The sequence below is a fragment of the Balaenoptera musculus genome, chromosome 6, assembly GCF_009873245.2.
Source record: "Balaenoptera musculus isolate JJ_BM4_2016_0621 chromosome 6, mBalMus1.pri.v3, whole genome shotgun sequence".
NCBI classification, from domain to species: Eukaryota; Metazoa; Chordata; class Mammalia; order Artiodactyla; family Balaenopteridae; genus Balaenoptera; species Balaenoptera musculus.
In genome coordinates, this window is record NC_045790.1 from 68,701,363 (window position 1) to 68,719,235 (window position 17,873).

General features: G+C 36.6%; 1 protein-coding gene across 1 annotated transcript in view; it reads left to right on the forward strand.

Moving 5' to 3' along the window:
* The window catches only part of C6H9orf85 (chromosome 6 C9orf85 homolog), a 61,134-nt gene that overhangs the window by 24,759 nt on the left and 18,502 nt on the right, over positions 1-17,873 (forward strand). The window contains exon 2 of the mRNA XM_036854217.1: positions 2,207-2,313. Within this exon, the coding sequence (XP_036710112.1) occupies positions 2,207-2,313 (107 nt within the window). The remainder of the gene's footprint in view (positions 1-2,206; positions 2,314-17,873) is intronic.

Below are 17,873 nucleotides of genomic sequence, written 5' to 3' on the forward strand. Positions count from 1 at the left end.
TCTACTCTCGATCCACCCTAAAGAAACCAGTTTCCAAACTGTGCACAGCTTTGTAAATCAAGATGAAATGGTCAGAAATTGGAACAGAAACAAGCAAGAAACCAAATAATCCTTCCTAGTTAACAAGTAGAGTGTGTTGTATATAATAAAATTGCAGGTAACGAAATGGTGTGCATTCTAAGAACATTCTAATTAGAAAGTTTATATCACATTCATATTATAATCATAGATCAAGTCATTAGTTTGTTTCTATTATTGTTACAGTTAGGAAAATATAAGCAATGCTTTCGGTAAGATATTCTAGGCAACAGAGGGCAGTGAGAACCAAAGATGAAATGTGGACCTTAGTTCTGGATATTTCTTAGCAAGCCCTGTATGCGATAACTAAGTGCCAAGGTTGATAAGAAGAGGAGTTTGGTGTTAGGCACAGATTTCCTTCTTTCTGGCAACAGTCAGTGGACCACAGAAAAGAGGGAATATAGTGGCATGCAGAATTTCTCTTCCCAGGGACTCTCCTTCTAGGTCAGGAAGAAAAGAATCCCCACACACAATTCATAAGGAATAGAATATGTTTTTCACCACAGGGTTAAATTCACACATAATGTATTCACAGCTTAATTTATGGTTTTTGAAAATATCCTTGAAATTTCTCTTGGAATAAACATTTTGTCATTATTTTACCTTCTTGTTTAGAACCTTAAAGAATATCAAGTGCTGTTCAGAAGTTTTGTTTTCTTTCAGATGATTTCTAAATATTGTGCTTTTAACTCAGTATCAAATAACCCTCCAAAGAATCTGCATCTTTTGGGATGCTTTTTTTTCTCCTTTTGAGAAATTAAAAAAGGAAACAAAGGAAGCGAACTTAAAATGTCCTTTCTTCATTATTCCAACAATAGGCAAAGACCAGGCTTCCACAACCAAAGTAAGTTAGAGAATTCCCAGAGTATTTAGTGAAAATATATAGTGAAAATATATAGCTTCCACAACCAAAGTAAGTTAGAGAATTCCCAGAGTATTCAGTGAAAATATATAGTATTTAGTGAAAATATATAGTGGAAATATATAGTGAAAACATGACACATTTAAAAATTTCCCTTCCTCATTTCCCAACACATTTTGAGACGAATATTATAATAAAAATGTTTATTTTCTTCATAAAGCCCCTTTTCTACCACAGTCACATGCACATATTTATTTTCTGTTTTGAAGAAACCAGGTTAGCAAGGTAACTTTTCGAAGACATCTTTACATGAGAATACAAAAGGTTTAAATTAAATAATTAAATACCTTCTTGCTTCCAGCTGCTTCTCCCTGGCTCTCCTTTCTCAAGTTTCTTAGTCTCTGCTGTCCCCTGCAGACTGACAATTCAGGACTGTCTAATTTCTCCGTTTAATTTCTCATTTCTCAGTGGTAAGATTTGAATTGTCAAAACAGTAGTCTTAAAATATGAATTAGATTTTCTTTTTTATTACTACCTTTTTTTGAGATATAACGTATGTACAGTAAAATGCATCTATCTTAACTATACAGTTTGAGTTGTAAAATAAATATGCATCAGAATCAATGGGGATGTGCTTAAAATACTTCTTCCAGGAAATTAAAAAGCTCCCTAGATGATTCTGAGCTACAGCCAGTTAAGGATCTTTGCCTTTGTAAAGAGCCAAATTGATAATGTACATAAATATGCATAGTATACCATCAAATGTTACCCAGGTTGAAGTTAGGTTGCTATTTAAAAAAAAACTTAGGCCTTCCCTAGTGGCGCAGTAGTTAAGAATCCGCCTGCTAATGCAGGGGACATGGGTTTGAGCCTTGGTCCGGGAAGATCCCACATGCCATGAAGCAACTAAGCCCGTGCTCCACAACTACTGAGGCTGTGTTCTAGAGCCCGCGAGCCGCAACTACTGAGCCTGCATGCCACAACTACTGAAGCCCACACACCTAGAGCCCATGCTCTGCAACAAGAGTAGCCATTGCAATGAGAAGCCTGCGCACCACAACAAGGAGTAACCCCCACTCACTGCAACTAGAGAAAGCCCGTGCAGCAACGAAGATCCAAAGCGGCCAAAAATAAATAAATAAATTTATAAAAATACATAAATAAAATTAAAATATAAAAACCCTTAAATTTCTCATGTACCTTTTGGGGTTTGTAATACTGGCTCACAAGTGAAATTCTCAATTTGTTTTTCTGTTTCTTTTTAAGAAAATTAATACAAAACTTCATGATGGAGTATGTCAGCATTGTAAAGAAGTTCTTGAGTGGCGTGTAAAATACAGCAAGTACAAACCCTTATCAAAGCCTAAAAAATGGTAAGTAAGTTTCTTAATTACCTCACCAGTAATATCAGTATCATAGTATATGACTTCATTCCCTGATTTTCAAAATCGTGTCCAGATAAATATTAAGGTGAATAGAGAAAAAATTTCCATTCTTCCCTGTAGAATAGAATTTCATCTTACATGCTGAATCCTAGCTTGTGAAGGCAAATAGATTGATTGAAAGGGTGGATTCACCATTCCCCTCCCCATTCTCCCCTAAATAAATAATGCACCATTTTTATAGCATCTTGTTCATAAAATGAGACTAGGCTTAAGGCAGAGAAGGGAAAGTTTGTTTTGCAAAATTCTATCTCCCACTGATGAGATAATAATATTTACTATTTAATTTACTAAATTAAATAATATTTTTTACCAAAGGGGGTCTTAAAAAGGGTCTGACCTTTTAATTTCACCCATGAAGATTACTGAAATGGCTTAGATTGAGTATCATAAATAAATCGCTAGATTGATAATTTATAATTTCATTCCTTTGAAGTTTTGGGTCTACATGAAAAGACACTGGACTTTGTTTCTCATCTCTCTGTCCTTTACCCTTCCTCTGTAATTTTGGCATTCTGTTTTATCAGCTTTATGTACACCCTGGTGCTGCTCCCTTACATCCTTTGGCTCAGCTGACTAAGGGCCATATTGGAGGGTAATTGCTGCCTAAAAGAGAAAACTGATTATTTTACATATAAAAATTAGCATTAATATGTACAGTATTACTTTTACAATTATGAGTTTTAATTTGGTAGTCTATGTAATAGCTATTTAGAATACATTTGTTCATTGTTGCTTTATTTTACTTTTAGCTATTCAGTAGTAGCAACTTCCTTAAATGTATTCCCTCTTCCTCTTTGGGAGGAAATTTTAATTAAAGTTTGGAAGTCAGTCTAAATAATAAATATGATATAACCTTATAACCTTTGCTGTTTATTTCTATTGAAAAATTATGTCAGCTTTTTTGTGGATCTTTAACTCAAGCTATGGGGTAATTTGTTTATTTGAGAATTTTAACAGCTTTGAATGTTTGGGCATTTTAGTTTGCTTAAGATGCTTCTTTTTAATACTGAAAGGTTAAAAACCTCAAGTAAAGATAGACTAACTTCAGCTTTTTAGAATTTTTATTTCTGTATTGCTCTTTCAGAGCAAATTTTTAGTATTTATTATAGGTATAGCTGATCCCCTTTTAAATAGCTATACAAGTTTCTGTCTCCTATCTTCCAGTCTTTCCTTTGTATTCTCTAGCATTTCCTCCCCAAAGAAAACACTTTTAAAGAAAATTTAAAAGTTTTATGCTCATTGGCCCAAATTAACAGTAGGGAAATTTGGCAACTGTTTGTACTGTTCAATGCTAGATTTCCATGAATGGAGTAACTCTGTTCCCTACCATAGAAATTAGATGCTGATTCACTATAAACTGTGTAGTTTTAGTTAATAGGCCTAATACAAGATTTGTAGTTTTTTGAATATTTTCAACAGGTCTTTCTTTTTATAAAGGTATTCTGAGATTTCATCGCCAATCTCCATTTTTCTCTTGGTAGTGCTAGTTCCTAAAAGAATTTTTATATGTAGTAAGTATTTACGTAGCTGTAGAGTTTTAATAGATTCATGATATAACAAAGGAAATAATTTAAAAACATTTGTGCCTTATCCATTATCTGCATTTTAATCTCTTATCTTTAATTTGTGCTGCATCCTTTATGTTTATCTTCATTGAATGTGCCAGTACATAAAAGATCATATCAATTATTATATATTTTCCAGATGCTGTGATTTGCTATAGAATTTCTTTTTTTTTTTTAAAGTTTTTGTTGAATTTGTTACAGTATTGCTTCTGCTTTATGTTTTGGTTTTTTGGCCCCAAAGCATGTGGGATCTTAGCTCCCCAACCAGGGATCAAACCCACACCCCCCGCATTGGAAGGCAAAGTCTTAACCACTGGACCGCCAGGGAAGCCCCATGCTATAGAATTTCTGAACTTATTTTAGACAGCTCTTGAATTTTTATTCTTTTTGTGTATTACTTATGGCCTTAATATTTTTATGGCTCCAGAAGAATTTGTATACTATAAATCCTAGAAGAACAGATATTTCATTCAGATAGAAAGACTCCGTTAAAAACAAAAGGAAAAGGAAACAGTTAACAAATCTTATGTTTAGTTCCAGAAAACTTATAACACAACAACCTAAGAATGGTTGAATGTGGACACATGGACCCAAAGGTCAGCAACTCTGTCCTGTCTTGGAGTCATTGAAGTCCTTGGAGTCAGGGAAGCTCATGGTGATGTTGCCAATAGCCGGTAGTATGTGACTCAGAGGCCTTAGAAATGAGAGCTAGAAGAGGACCTTAGGAGCTGCTGTTCTGTATCACCCTGAAGCAGATGAGGTTAGCCATAGAATAGCTCCCACTGAATGCAAAATGAAGGAAATATATTGTACAAATACCAAAGTACAGGTAACAAGACGTTAAAGCCTAAAGGAAGATCTCTAGTAATAAAGAAGCCCAAGCTAATACAAAAATGATAGCTTATGAGAGACTAAGAAACTACTAGTTAAAACAAGTCTGAACACGTTATTTAGGAGGTCAACTTGCCTGGCCTAGAATATCATGAATTTCAGGTTACGTTAGAATTTTAGATTACATTAGGCATTTTAGAAAGCCTAGCTTTCAAACTCCAAACCAAGATTGAGTGTTATAGAAAGCATAAATCACCTATGTACACTTTGCTGTCTCTGCATATCAAAACTTGACCAACACTATAAGGTTTTTAAATCCATTGATGAACAGTGCTTAAAGTAGCATAACTTGTTTTGAAATTTTAAATGTTTTGTTCAAGCTAATCACTTATAAATTAAATTTGTCCTTTGTTAGGATTTGTATAAGAAGTTTACTTTGACACTAGATGTGTCTTTTGTGTAAAGATTCATTTTCCAGCACCCTGAATATTACTTTTGGTTAAAATGCTGAGCATTGTTTCACTTGTCTGTCTCATGCCACAAATTATGTAACCAAATGATGTACATAAAGAAAAGTTCAGCAGAACATAAAATGGAGGAGGAGGTACTGTTTATAAGTGACATTTCTTTTGGAATGAGGTAATATTCTGAATATTGGGAAAATTAATGCCTTTTCTCCCATTTGTTTGGCATGTGAATCACCAAAAACCGCGCACGTCTAGCAAATTTCCATTGTCCATGGGATCTGATACCAAACATTTAGATCCAAGAAACAGAGTTTGACATCTAAACTCTTCAGACTTCTTTGTTTCAACCATGGGAAGCAAAAATTGTACGGTGTTTGTAAGTGGCAGACAATATTTTCATGTTTCTCTTTTTCCTTCAGTAAGGTGACGTGCTACAGAATTTTTATAAGCATGTTCTTTATGACAATTTCTCCCAATTACTGAAAACAACCCTGGACCATTCCCAGAGACTTTTAAGAAAAGAACAGATGTCCTAACTAGAGCTGAAAGAGGGAAGAGTTGAAAACTGTGTTTTTGCTAGAGAGGGATGGGATGATGGCTGTGAGGGGAAGCGGATAAAATGCATGTCACGTATTAGTGATGTGTGAACAATGCGATACTGATATGATACTACCCTTTGATATAAGATAATTTTAAATGTCATTGAGTATGCAAAGCTTTAGGTCTTTATAGAAACAAAGTGAAAGGCTCATAAAGATAATGCTTAGTTTTTTACAGCTTCTCATCTCTGTAAAAGTGCTAAGATGAGCTACCATCCTTGTTTTACACTCTGTCACTTAATCAGAGGTCAGTGTAGTTGTACCAGGATTTCCCCATCATTTTGGCTCATGTTTTTTTATTTGGAGGCGAGAAATCGCTACTCCCTGGTGGAGGGCTGTTGTGGTGCTATGACAGACATCTCCCTTGACCCCTGAATAGTATAATCATTATTAAGATTACTGCTAGATGTAAGAATTGTGGTTCAGGACGAGTCTAAATCTTTTTGTATAAAACCTCATTTTTCAAGGGGAATTACCTGGTGGTCCAGTGGTTGGGACTCCGCGCTTTCAGCGCTTTCACTGTGGAGTGTGGGGTTCGGTCCCTGGTTGGGGAACTAAGATCCCTGCAAGTCACGCAGCGAGGCCAAAACAAAAAACAAAAAAAACCCTCATTTTTCAAGTGCCTTGTTTTTCGTTTTTTGTTTTTTTTTTTAACATCTTTATTGGAGTATAATTGCTTTACAATGGTGTCTTGGTTTCTGTCAAGTGCCTTGTTTTTGACTTTTGGGGGAAAAGAAAAAAAACCCAAAGATAAATTAAAACCATTCGTTACCATTCCTGGTCAGTCACAAGCCACTCATGAACACTGTAAATAATTTTAGGTGTGGAGCTGAAAATTATTGGAAAAGCAAGGAATCTTAAAAGTATAAAGGGATTTGTATAACTCTTAAAGAAGAAAGGAATCTTGATATTTTTCACTTAAAACTCATTTATAGACATTTATATTATTTTCTGGGTAGTACAAATACAGATGGTTAAAAGACTGTCCCCTTCCTCAAGCAATGAAATGGGCTCTTTTCTTTCTTTCTTTTTTTTTTTTATTCTGGGCTCAGAGGGATTAAATATCTTATCAAGATAAGAAAGTAAAGCAGATGGAGTTAAGATTCAGATGCAAATTGTCTTATTTCAAAGCTCTGTTTTTCCACTTTCCCACAGTGATTTCTGTGTTTTATTATTCATTCAAAAAGTCCTTTTTCCCTCTTCACCTGAGCCTAATACTATATTAATTTTTATAAGTCACCTATCTTGTTTATGGAAGTTTCCTCCTGTTGAGTAGTATATATAGTCCTGCTTTTTTTTTTTTTGAAATGCATGTATCTAGACAAATAGATTTTACTTTTAGGTCCTGAAATGCCTAAGGCATAGAAACTTCTTATGCCTTGTGTTTCAGGTAACCAAGCAACCTTTTTTCTCCTGTCAATTTTGAAATGTGGTAGGCAAATACCCGCATATGTGTTAGAGTCTCTAGCCTGTTTGTTTTCTCTTCCTACCCATTAAAAAGAAATCACCAATAATATAGTGTTAGCTCATGTTTAACATTACCATTAGAAGAGAAAGGAGAAGCTAGTATAAAATAGCAACAGGCCACAAACAGATTAGAGTCTGGGAGGGGAGGATTTTGCCTCCTAGGGGATATTTGGCAGTGTCTGGAGACTTTTTGATTGTCATGACTAGAGAATTTGGGAGGGATCCTACTGGCATCTAGGAGGTAGAGGCCAGGTGTAGGCTAAACATCCCACAGTGCCCAGGACAGCCCTCACAACGAATCTATAGCCGCCTGACCTGGCAGTAGTTTCGTGGTTGAGGAACCCTGTTGCATACAAAATAGATGGATACCCACAGGGTCAAGCCACTGAAATGTCATACGTATTTGGTTCAGTGGTTTTCAAACTTTGCAGCTATAGAATTTTTGAATAAAACAAAAGGTTAAAAAACAAAACAAAACAAAAGGTTAAAAAACAAAACAAAACAAAACAAAACAAAAGGTTACCCAGGAGTCCACTGAATGCTACAGACCAAAATGGAGCTGCCCTGAATGGAGAGAAGACCTTAAATGCCAAAAGAAGAATGTTGATTGAAAGTAGATTTCATCCGAAACGTATTTCAAGTGAAGAGGAGAAGAATTGGTGTACCATGCCTTGGAACCACATTGCTCTAGGGATGTCTGGCCAGTTTCATGACTTGTGGGTGCTTTACGCCTAAAACAATGTTTGCTTTTCATTAAACAAAGTCACTCCCCCTGGTCCTCACATCCAGGTATTCACTTCTTTTTTAATTAATTAATTTATTTTTGGCTGCATTGGGTCTTCATTGCTGCGCACGGGCTTTATCTAGTTGCGGCGAGCGGGGGCTACTCTTAGTTGCCGTGCGCGGGCTTCTCATTGCAGTGACTTTTCTTGTTGCAGAGAGTGGGCCCTAGGCGCGTGGGCTTCAGTAGTTGTGGGCTGCGTGCTCAGTAGTTGTGGCCTGTGGGCTCTAGAGCGCAGGCTCAGTAGTTGTGGAGCACGGGCTTAGTTGCTCCGCAACACGTGGGATCTTCCTGGACCAGGGATCGGACCCACGTCTCCTGCATTGGCAGGCGGATTCTTAACCACTGCGCCACCAGGGAAGTCCCCAGGTATTGCACTTCTTACTTGACAATTTTAAAACGTACTGCCTCTTAATTTTTATCTCCACTGACTGCCCTGGTGCAATCCTTATCTCTTCATATGTCATTGCATTAAATAAATAAATTCTCCTCTATCTCATCTCTAGTTCCTTGGTTCAGATGAATAAAATAGTGTTTTTAAAAAGACTTATTTCAGGGGCTTCCCTGGTGGCGCAGTGGTTGAGAATCTGCCTGCCAATGCAGGGGACACGGGTTCGAGCCCTGGTCTGGGAAGATCCCACATGCTGCGGAGCAACTGGGCCTGTGAGCCACAATTACTGAGCCTGCGTGTCTGGAGCTTGTGCTCCGCAACAAGAGAGGCCGCGATAGTGAGAGGCCCGCGCACCGCGATGAAGAGTGGCCCCCACTTGCCACAACTAGAGAAAGCCCTCACACAGAAACGAAGACCCAACACAACCAAAAATAAATAAATAAATAAAATTAAAAAAAAAAAAAAGGCTTATTTCACATAAATGTTTCAAGTGCTCTTGTGGGGAAGAGTTGGGTCTCCAGCAGCAGGAAGCTAAGTGGAACTTGGTCCTCCCAGAAGTTTTGCTTTTGTATGTTTACTGTAGTGTGCTGGGGGAATGGATGGAGGTGGTCCTCTAAACTGTGGGAGAAAACAAAAAGTAGTACTACTGGGGAGAAAGTGAGGTGTTGCCCAACAGGTCATGCCACCCTATTGCTTGCCTCTCTAACCAGATGTTTGCTCCATCTTTACTAAAAGCTTTTTTTTTTTTTTTTAATTAGCCAAACTAAATCCTTAAAGATAATCTTTTATAGACCAACTGTGTTCTTTTTTTAAGTTGTCTATCTATCTATCTATTTTTGTAGTGGTGGTAAAAAACACATAACATAAAATTTGCCATCTCAGCCATTTAAAAGTGTACCGTTCGGTAGTGTTATGTATAATCACATGTGCAGTAGATCTCCAGAGCTTTTTCATCTTGCAAGTTTGAAGCTCTATAACCCATTTAACAACAACTCCCCTTTTCTCCTTTCCTCAGTTCTTGGTAAACACCATTCTGCTTTCTGTTGTTTTGAATTTGACTACTTTAAATACCTCATATAAATGCAATCATACAGTGTATGTCTTTTTTTTGACTTTCATTTCACTTAGCATAATGTCTTCAAGGATCGTTTGTGTTGCAGCATGTGACAGAATTTCCTTCCATTTTAAACCTGAATAATAATTGTGTGTGTGTGTGTATGTATCACATTTTGTTTATCCACTCATCCATTGATGGACCTTTAGGTGGCTCCCATCTCTTGGCTATTTTGAATACTGCTGTGAACATTGTTGGGCAGATATCTCTTCGAGACTCTGTTTTCAGTTCTTTGCATGTATACCCAGAAGAAGGATTGGTGGATCATATGGTAGCTTTGTTTTCATGAGGCTTCTCCATATTTTTTTCTATAGTGATCACACTATTTTATAATCCTATCAACGGTGCACAAGGGTTCAAATTTCTCTACGTACTTGCCAAAATATGTTAACTCCCTTTTTTTTAAAGGGAAGAAGTATTGTACTCTTAAAATTCTGCCTAATAAAGAGTACCACTGCCCTCACTTTTCAAAGAAAGCAAATTAATGCACAGAAAGCACCAGGTATATCCAGCAGCTAATGGTTAAATCATGATAGTACCTTGCATTCATTCCTTGGTGCTGAATTATTGTATTTGTCCATCAGTTGGCATTCATTACTTGTATTTGTTCATTGCGCAAACACTATAACATAAATCTCCTTGAACGAGTTATAATCACATTTTAGATAGATAGATTCTATTAGTAAGTATCCAAGGTGTACTTGCTTTCATTGCTTAGGAACTGAGCATACTACTTACTTCACTATGAGGTACCTGAAAAATAATGTTTGCAATATGCCGTGACCAGTCCAAATTGAGCCCTTATTCCCCCATATAATCTGAGTTTATAGCGTCTGAGTGAAGATCCGTTGTTTAGGTGGCTAATTCTACAATCCACATGTTTTGAACATTTTGACTTGCCTCCCTTTTGATGTATTGTAAAACTGAGCACATTTATCAGCTCTGCATTCTAGAAGCACAGCTTCTGTTATTAAAATACACCTTTGACAAGTCCCTGAGCCATTATTGGCCTAAAGCTATATTGCATGCATGGGAAAGATAAATAGATTCAAATGAAAAGGAAAAATAAATGGATTTTTAAATAAATTATTAGAGAAAGAATTTTTCCTTTTTTAAATTTGAAGAAAATATGTCAGGACATCTGAAAATTAAATGCTTTGTTTATTGTAGAATCTTCTAATAGAAAAATTGTCTCAGTGCTAATAAACATTGGTGCTTAACGAAATTAATTGGGATGGAAATGCAAAAGCTTTATATTTTATAAATATTATATTTCATAGCCAGAGAAGGCTCTTGACTTGGTGATATTTTATATAGTGAAATGGCTACAGATAAGCCAACAAAGTTGAATTTCTTAAAAACTGGTAAAAATTGGGAACTTCCCTGGCAGTCCAGTGGTTAAGACTTGGCCTTCCAATGCAGGGGGCGCAGGTTGGATCCCTGGTCTGGGAGCTAAGATCCCACATGCCTCTGGGCCAAAAAACCAAAACATAAAACAGAAGCAATATTGTAACAAATTCAATAAAGACTTTAAAAACGGTCCACATCAACCCATGATGCTCGCACCATCCGCTACCCTGATCCCCTCATCAAGGTGAATGACACCATTCAAATTGATTTGGAGACTGGCAAGATTACTGATTTCTTCAAATTTGACACTGGTAACCTGTGCATTGTGACTAGAGGTGCTAACCTGGGAAGAATTGGTGTGATCACTAACCGGGAGAGACATCCTGGTTCTTTTGATGTAGTTCATGTGAAAGATGCCAATGGCAATAGCTTTGCCACGCGGCTCTCCAACATTTTCGTTATTGGCAAAGGCAACAAACCGTGGATCTCTTTTCCTCGTGGAAAGGGTATCCGCCTTACCATTGCTGAGGAGAGAGACAAGAGACTGGCAGCCAAACAGAGTAGTGGATAAAATGATCTCTAAGTGACGTGATTGGGGAAGTCTTTGTACTTATCGATAATACTACATAATTAATAGCCTCTTCAGTGTTAAAAAAAAAAAAATGGTTCACATCAAAAAAATCTTAAAAAAAAAAAAACTGGTAAAAATTGGATGCTTAATTTATGGGTTTATTGCCTGACAACTGGCTTTTATTCCCTTCCTTCCTGTTTTTCTATTTTTCTTTCTTTCTATTTTTCTTTCTTTCTTTCGCTGGCACCATGTATTATATATATTGTATATACCTATATATAGCATATATATATTATTGTGGTAAATAAAGACTGGCTTTCTATACATTCTTTTATTTTTACCATTTAAAATAAACATAGTTGGATTGTTTATCTGGTTTATAGATTATTAGGCTCTTTCTAATCTTACCCCCCAAACCCCATCATTTTTATTATTTTTTTAATTTTTATTTATTTATGGCTGTGTTGGGTCTTCGTTTCTGTGCGAGGGCTTTCTCCAGTTGTGGCAAGCGGGGGCCACTCTTCATCGCGGTGCGCGGGCCTCTCACTATCGCGGCCTCTCTTCTTGCGGAGCACAGGCTCCAGACGCGCAGGCTCAGTAGTTGTGGCTCACGGGCCCAGTTGCTCCGCGGCATGTGGGATCTTCCCAGACCAGGGCTCGAACCCGTGTCCCCTGCACTGGCAGGCAGATTCTCAACCACTGCGCCACCAGGGAAGCCCCATCATTTTTATTATTAACTTAGGGTATTAGACTGGGTGGAAATAGAAGGTGAAGTTTATACCAGTTGTGTTCATTACATTTTACAAATTTTATTGGCTTGGCAAAAAGAGTTGGAATTTTTAAGTGGTGAATTAAATTTTGCACCAAGTCTAGGCAACATCCCAATCAATTTCATTGAAATAAATACATTATTAAATATCACATTTCCAGACCAGTGAAAAATTGATTACTTACTGTTACAAAGAATGTAATAAATTAGGAAGGAAAATTGTTCTAAAATAAAATAAGAGAAAAGGATATTTAATGATTAAACCTTCATTGTCAGTCAGGTCCTCTCTCTAGATGTGTGTGTACCTATATGCAGTTTACTTGAAAATTCAAGTAAGTTTGTGATGGCAGAGGTGATTGGGATGAAGATAGTTTAACAGTGTATGCTATCTGCCAGAATCCAAGCAGAATTAAAAGATATAAAGACTCAACTGTAGTTTGACTCTTTCTTTTCCTTCCCCTTCCTGCCTTCATCCCCCATTAACCTGGGAAAGGTGTACTGTAAATAGCTGGGGAAACCCCTGCAGTTGTGTGCCTTTTTCCTTTCAGACAGCATGACTTCCATGAATAGGAACTGGGAGTGGCATTGCAGAGACTATGTCTTAGGTCAGTAAAGTACTTTTAGTACTCTGGGATGCAGAAATAGCTTTGTTATTATAGAACCTTCTCCTTTACTTGTATTTTAGAAATCCAATTTTACTTTTACTGTTTGGGCACTGAAATGATGTATTCTTTCTGATTTGGATCTTAATTGTAAAAGGTAGAAGCCAGAAAGCTAAGAAGTCCCTTAAAAGTAGAAATTATATTCTGTTGGTGAGACTTGGGAGAATTTATTGCTGGAATTCTTCAGAGAATTATCAGGAACTTGATACTGTTTGAGGAATCATGGTAAAAGGAAAGGAAAAGATCTCAAATACTTAGAGCTGGCCTAAGATCACATAAAGCTAGATTTCACTTTAACCCTAGTACTGTACATTTTTCCATTTTTCTGATAGCGTCTTAAGCAAGTAGATAATTAAGATATTAGTATTGAACTTTGCATGTCTTCAAAGCTTTATCATATATATTGGCTTCTAGTAAGAACCCTATGGAGGTAGGAGCAGCAGATGAAAAAGTGGCCTTAGAAAAATTAGGCGACTTACCCTAGGCACAGCTGGTAAACAGCGGATTCAAAATTAGAATGCAGAGTTTTTTTTGTTTGTTTTTTCATAATCTCTCATTCCTGGCTTTCATTTTAATGTCAGATCCCTAAGGTTTGACTCAAAGTCATCCACTATGACTTGAACCATTTCTATACCTTAAATTAACGAACACAAAATTTTCCCTTGTAGAATGAAAACATATCTGTTAAAAAACTTTATTTTGTATAACCAGATTTTCCTTACTTGACCTACAAGAACCAAGAAACCTGCCCTGTATTTGAAAGATAATTTAGTATAATCTACATGTTTTGTTAGGAACAAAATTGTCTCTAGGAAGAGTCCAGGGTAGTGATGGAGGACATTATCCCAAACATAGCTATTTTCTGACAAAGAAATGGTATTGCTAGGGATAACAGACAAAAAATTTTGTTCAGTTTGCAATTATTTTTTTAAAAATAAATTTATTTATTTGTTTTTATTTTTGGCTGTGTTGGGGTCTTTGTTGCTGCATGTGGGCTTTCTCTAGTTTCGGCGAGCAGGGGCTACTCGTCATTTGGGGGCGCGGGCTTCTCATTGCGGCGGCTTCTCTTGTGGAGCACGGGCTCCAGGCACGTGGGCTTCAGTAGTTGCGGCATGCGGGCTCAGTAGTTGTGGTTCATGGGCTCTCTAGAGTGCAGGTTCAGTAGTTGTGGCACACGGGCTTAGTTGCTCCGCGGCACGTGGGATCTTTCCGGACCAGGGCTTGAACCCGTGTCCCCTGCCTTGGCAGGCAGATTCTTAACCACTGTGCCACCAGGGAAGCCCTGCAATTATTTTAAATAGCATCTTCAATGTACAAGACACTGTGCTATGTATTATAGAAGATACCAAAATGACTCTGTGACACCAAGGAATTTACAATCTGTTAGGAGAGGTGGGCCCACAGATAACTCTGTTGGCAGGTCGCAAGAAGTGCTAGGTGTAAGTAAAAGGAGACAGAGACCCAAAAGGCACAAGTTAAGACCGCAGAGGAATAATAAGATGAAAATAGGAAAGACAGATCTAGAAAAGGTAGTAGAGTGCTGTAAGCAATGTTTACAGGAAACCCTATAAGGAAGGCACCAAGGAATGGAGGGAAAATGAACAAGAATCCCCTGTTCTCTTTGATGGACAATGCAGGTACTCTCAAACTGTCTCTATATGTCTTGTCTTTGGGTTCTACGTAAGTTGTCATTTGTTCATTCATTTGCTTTTATTTTTTCTTTCCTCTTGTTACATAATCTTGGTGATTCATAAACATTAATCAGTGTTGCCTGTCAAAAAGATCTGCTTTGAATATACGTTTAACAAAGAGAAAACAAGACAGAATTTTGGTTTAGCGGTTAGATTTCTAGCCTTAAAAAAAGTGTATTGATCACTAATTTTTTTTTGATCTTTTATCAAACAAAAGTAAACATTGTTATATACTACAGTATGATCAGTCCTTCCATGTATACCAGTGTGTGGCAATAAGCTATATATAAGAGAGAAAGACAGTGAGTGTCAGTTTGGCCTCTTTGGTTTAGCTCTTCAACTCCAGCATTTCTTAGAATAGTTTGAGGCTCTGATGGTTAATCAGTGATAGGAGAGTCACGTCACCACATTCCAGGAGTATTAAAATGTCCTAGGGTGGAGTTTCAGTCACAGGCCACTCTGCATCATATTATAGTATACAGTGACTGTAAACCCTGACTTTATTCTTGCCCAGAACTTTGGTCTTTAATACTTAAAGGTAAAAGTGGAGAGTTTTCATTACTATCATCACTTGTGCACCTGTGCATAAAGCCTGCTTTTTGACATTAATATTGATTGATACAGCAAGCTTTGATTTTAAATTACCTGCTCCAAGTAATAGTTTTGAGCAGTAGTTTCCATTTTCTCTTTTTTTTTCTAAACTACTCTTGGTCAAAGGTGAATATTTTGTAATCTTTTAAGAATTATTCTAATCAAATCTACTGCAATAAGAAGAGGTAAAATCTCTCCACTTATTTTCAAATACATCATTTAGGGACACAGGGAAGTGAATTGAACTTCTACTCAAAGTTCTTGGAATTTGGGGACATTGTTCCCTTAAAAACATTTCCTAAGTAGCATATGATATAATTCCTTAGTGTGGTTTCTGGATCTTTCTGTGTTAGCACAGGTTACTTGGAGCCACTGTAGGAAATGTCACTTTATAGAACTCTGTCAATGTGAGTTTCTATTATTTATACACCAAGGGTGGAGTATCACAGCTCACTGTTTACGAGTATCACAGCTCACTGTTTAGCTGTCACCTGTGAGAATATTACAAGTGGAGCTGAACTGTGATAAAGGTTAATGTGTAATAATATAACCAGGAAATGAAGGCAGTACCAGAAAAGTTGTGGCAGAGTAAAATGAGTCTTTTACTTCTAGAAGTTACTAAAAATACCAGATCAGTTCTTTTCCCATTGGTATTTATTGTCCAGATCAGTACTTCTCAGAGCTTTTGTTCTCAGGACCTCTTTATACTGTTAAAAATTACTAAGGACCTCAGATAGCTTGTTTTTTGTTGTTTTTTTAAAATTAATTGATTTATTTGTTTATTTTTGGCAGCATTGGGTCTTCGTTGCTGCGCGCAGGCTTTCTCTAGTTGTGGTGAGCAGGGGCTACTCTTCGTTGCGGTGCGCAGGCTTCTCATTGCAGTGGCTTCTCTTGTTGCAGAGCATGGGCTCTAGATGGGCGGGCTTCAGTAGTTGTGGCTCGCGGGCTCTAGAGTGCAGGCTCAGTAGTTGTGGCGCGTGGGCTTAGTTGCTCCGCAACATGTGGGATCTTCCCAGACCAGGGATTGAACCCGTGTCCCCTGCATTAGCAGGCGGATTCTTAACCACTGTGCCACAAGGGAAGCCCCGATAGCTTGGTTTATATTGGCTTTTATGGGTTATATCTAATGATATTTATTAGCTATAATGATATTTATTGTATTAGATATGAAAACTGAGACATTTAAAAAATAATTATTTAATAAATAATATGAATGTAAGCAACATGCCCATTAAGTGTTAATATTAATAACTTTTTATGAAAAAATAACTTTTGAAACAAAAATATTAGTGAGACAAGTGGCATTGTTTTATATTTCTATGAATTTCATTAGTGTCTGACTAGTAGAAGGAAAAGGAAACAGTACATTTCAAAAAGAGTATGAGTAAATTTTAATAACCTTTTCCAGATAATTGTAGAAATTCATCTTTGATACCATACCAGATCTCAGAAGGGTAATTTCCTAGAGGTTTGTTACGGTATAGAATCTGAAACCACATCAGAGAACACTTTGTTATACTAAAATCCATTGGTCTGTCTTGCAATTGAATGGATCTTTCACTCATGCATGCATTTGCTCATTTGGAAAATATTAGTTCATTGAATTATACAGATCTTCCAAATGTTGCTATGTTTTATTATACAATAGAAAATGTGTTAATACTACAAGAATATCATTAGAAAGTCTGTGGGTTTTTCATTTTTGTTATTTAGCTATGAATTTGTGGAGGTGACAAATACAGTGATTACTAGTACAATTTGGTGCTGCTGTCTTTGTTCATGCTAAGTTGCCAGCACTTTTAGTACCCATTGTAAAGAATGAGACTCAAAGAAGTTAAAGTGACTTTCAATGATTATGTGGCAAGGATATGTCAAAGTTGGGCTAGATCTAGGTCTCTTGCTTCCCAAATCAGTGCTATTTTCAAAATACATAATATTTTCTAGTGTTTACAGTGGTCCTCAAAATCAAATTTTGTCTCTGACTTTTATCCTTAAATAGGTAGTGAACATTTTTTAGCTTTTAATTACTTTTTCTTTCCTTTTGTGTTTTTCATTATAAAAAAAGTAAATATAGTAACATTTTTAAAAAGTGTATTACTGTCTCCTTTGTTAGTAAACATGGTTCATAGGAGTAACCTGTGCTTTTTTTTGAGCACAGTTTCCACTAAAATGATTAGTTGTGGTATATGCATGGTCAAGATTGATTATTTCTGGGAATTGTATTCCATGGAGCAATGAAAAGAAGGCAAAACCACCATTATTTTAACATCTCTGGAGTTTGATTGGTAATGAACTCACAAAATATTCAAAATGTAGCTATTTTCAGGGGAAATTAGGTAAAATTTATATTTAGGTGAATTTCAAGTTTTTCCTTACTATGCATTTTGCAAGAAAAAAATACTCAGGAGTGATTAAATAATTTACAGCTATTTTTAAAGATGTTTCAAGATACTGCACAAGTTTTATTACAACTTGGAATGTATATCTATCATTAAAATAATGTCTAAACCATTTCATGCTTAAGATCAAGATTCTTTGGCTAGACGAATGTGATGTATTTAGGTGAAAAAAAGAGGCTGAAACTCAATTACTTTCAGATCTTCTCTCACTGTACTCCCCATGAAGACATAAAGCCTAGG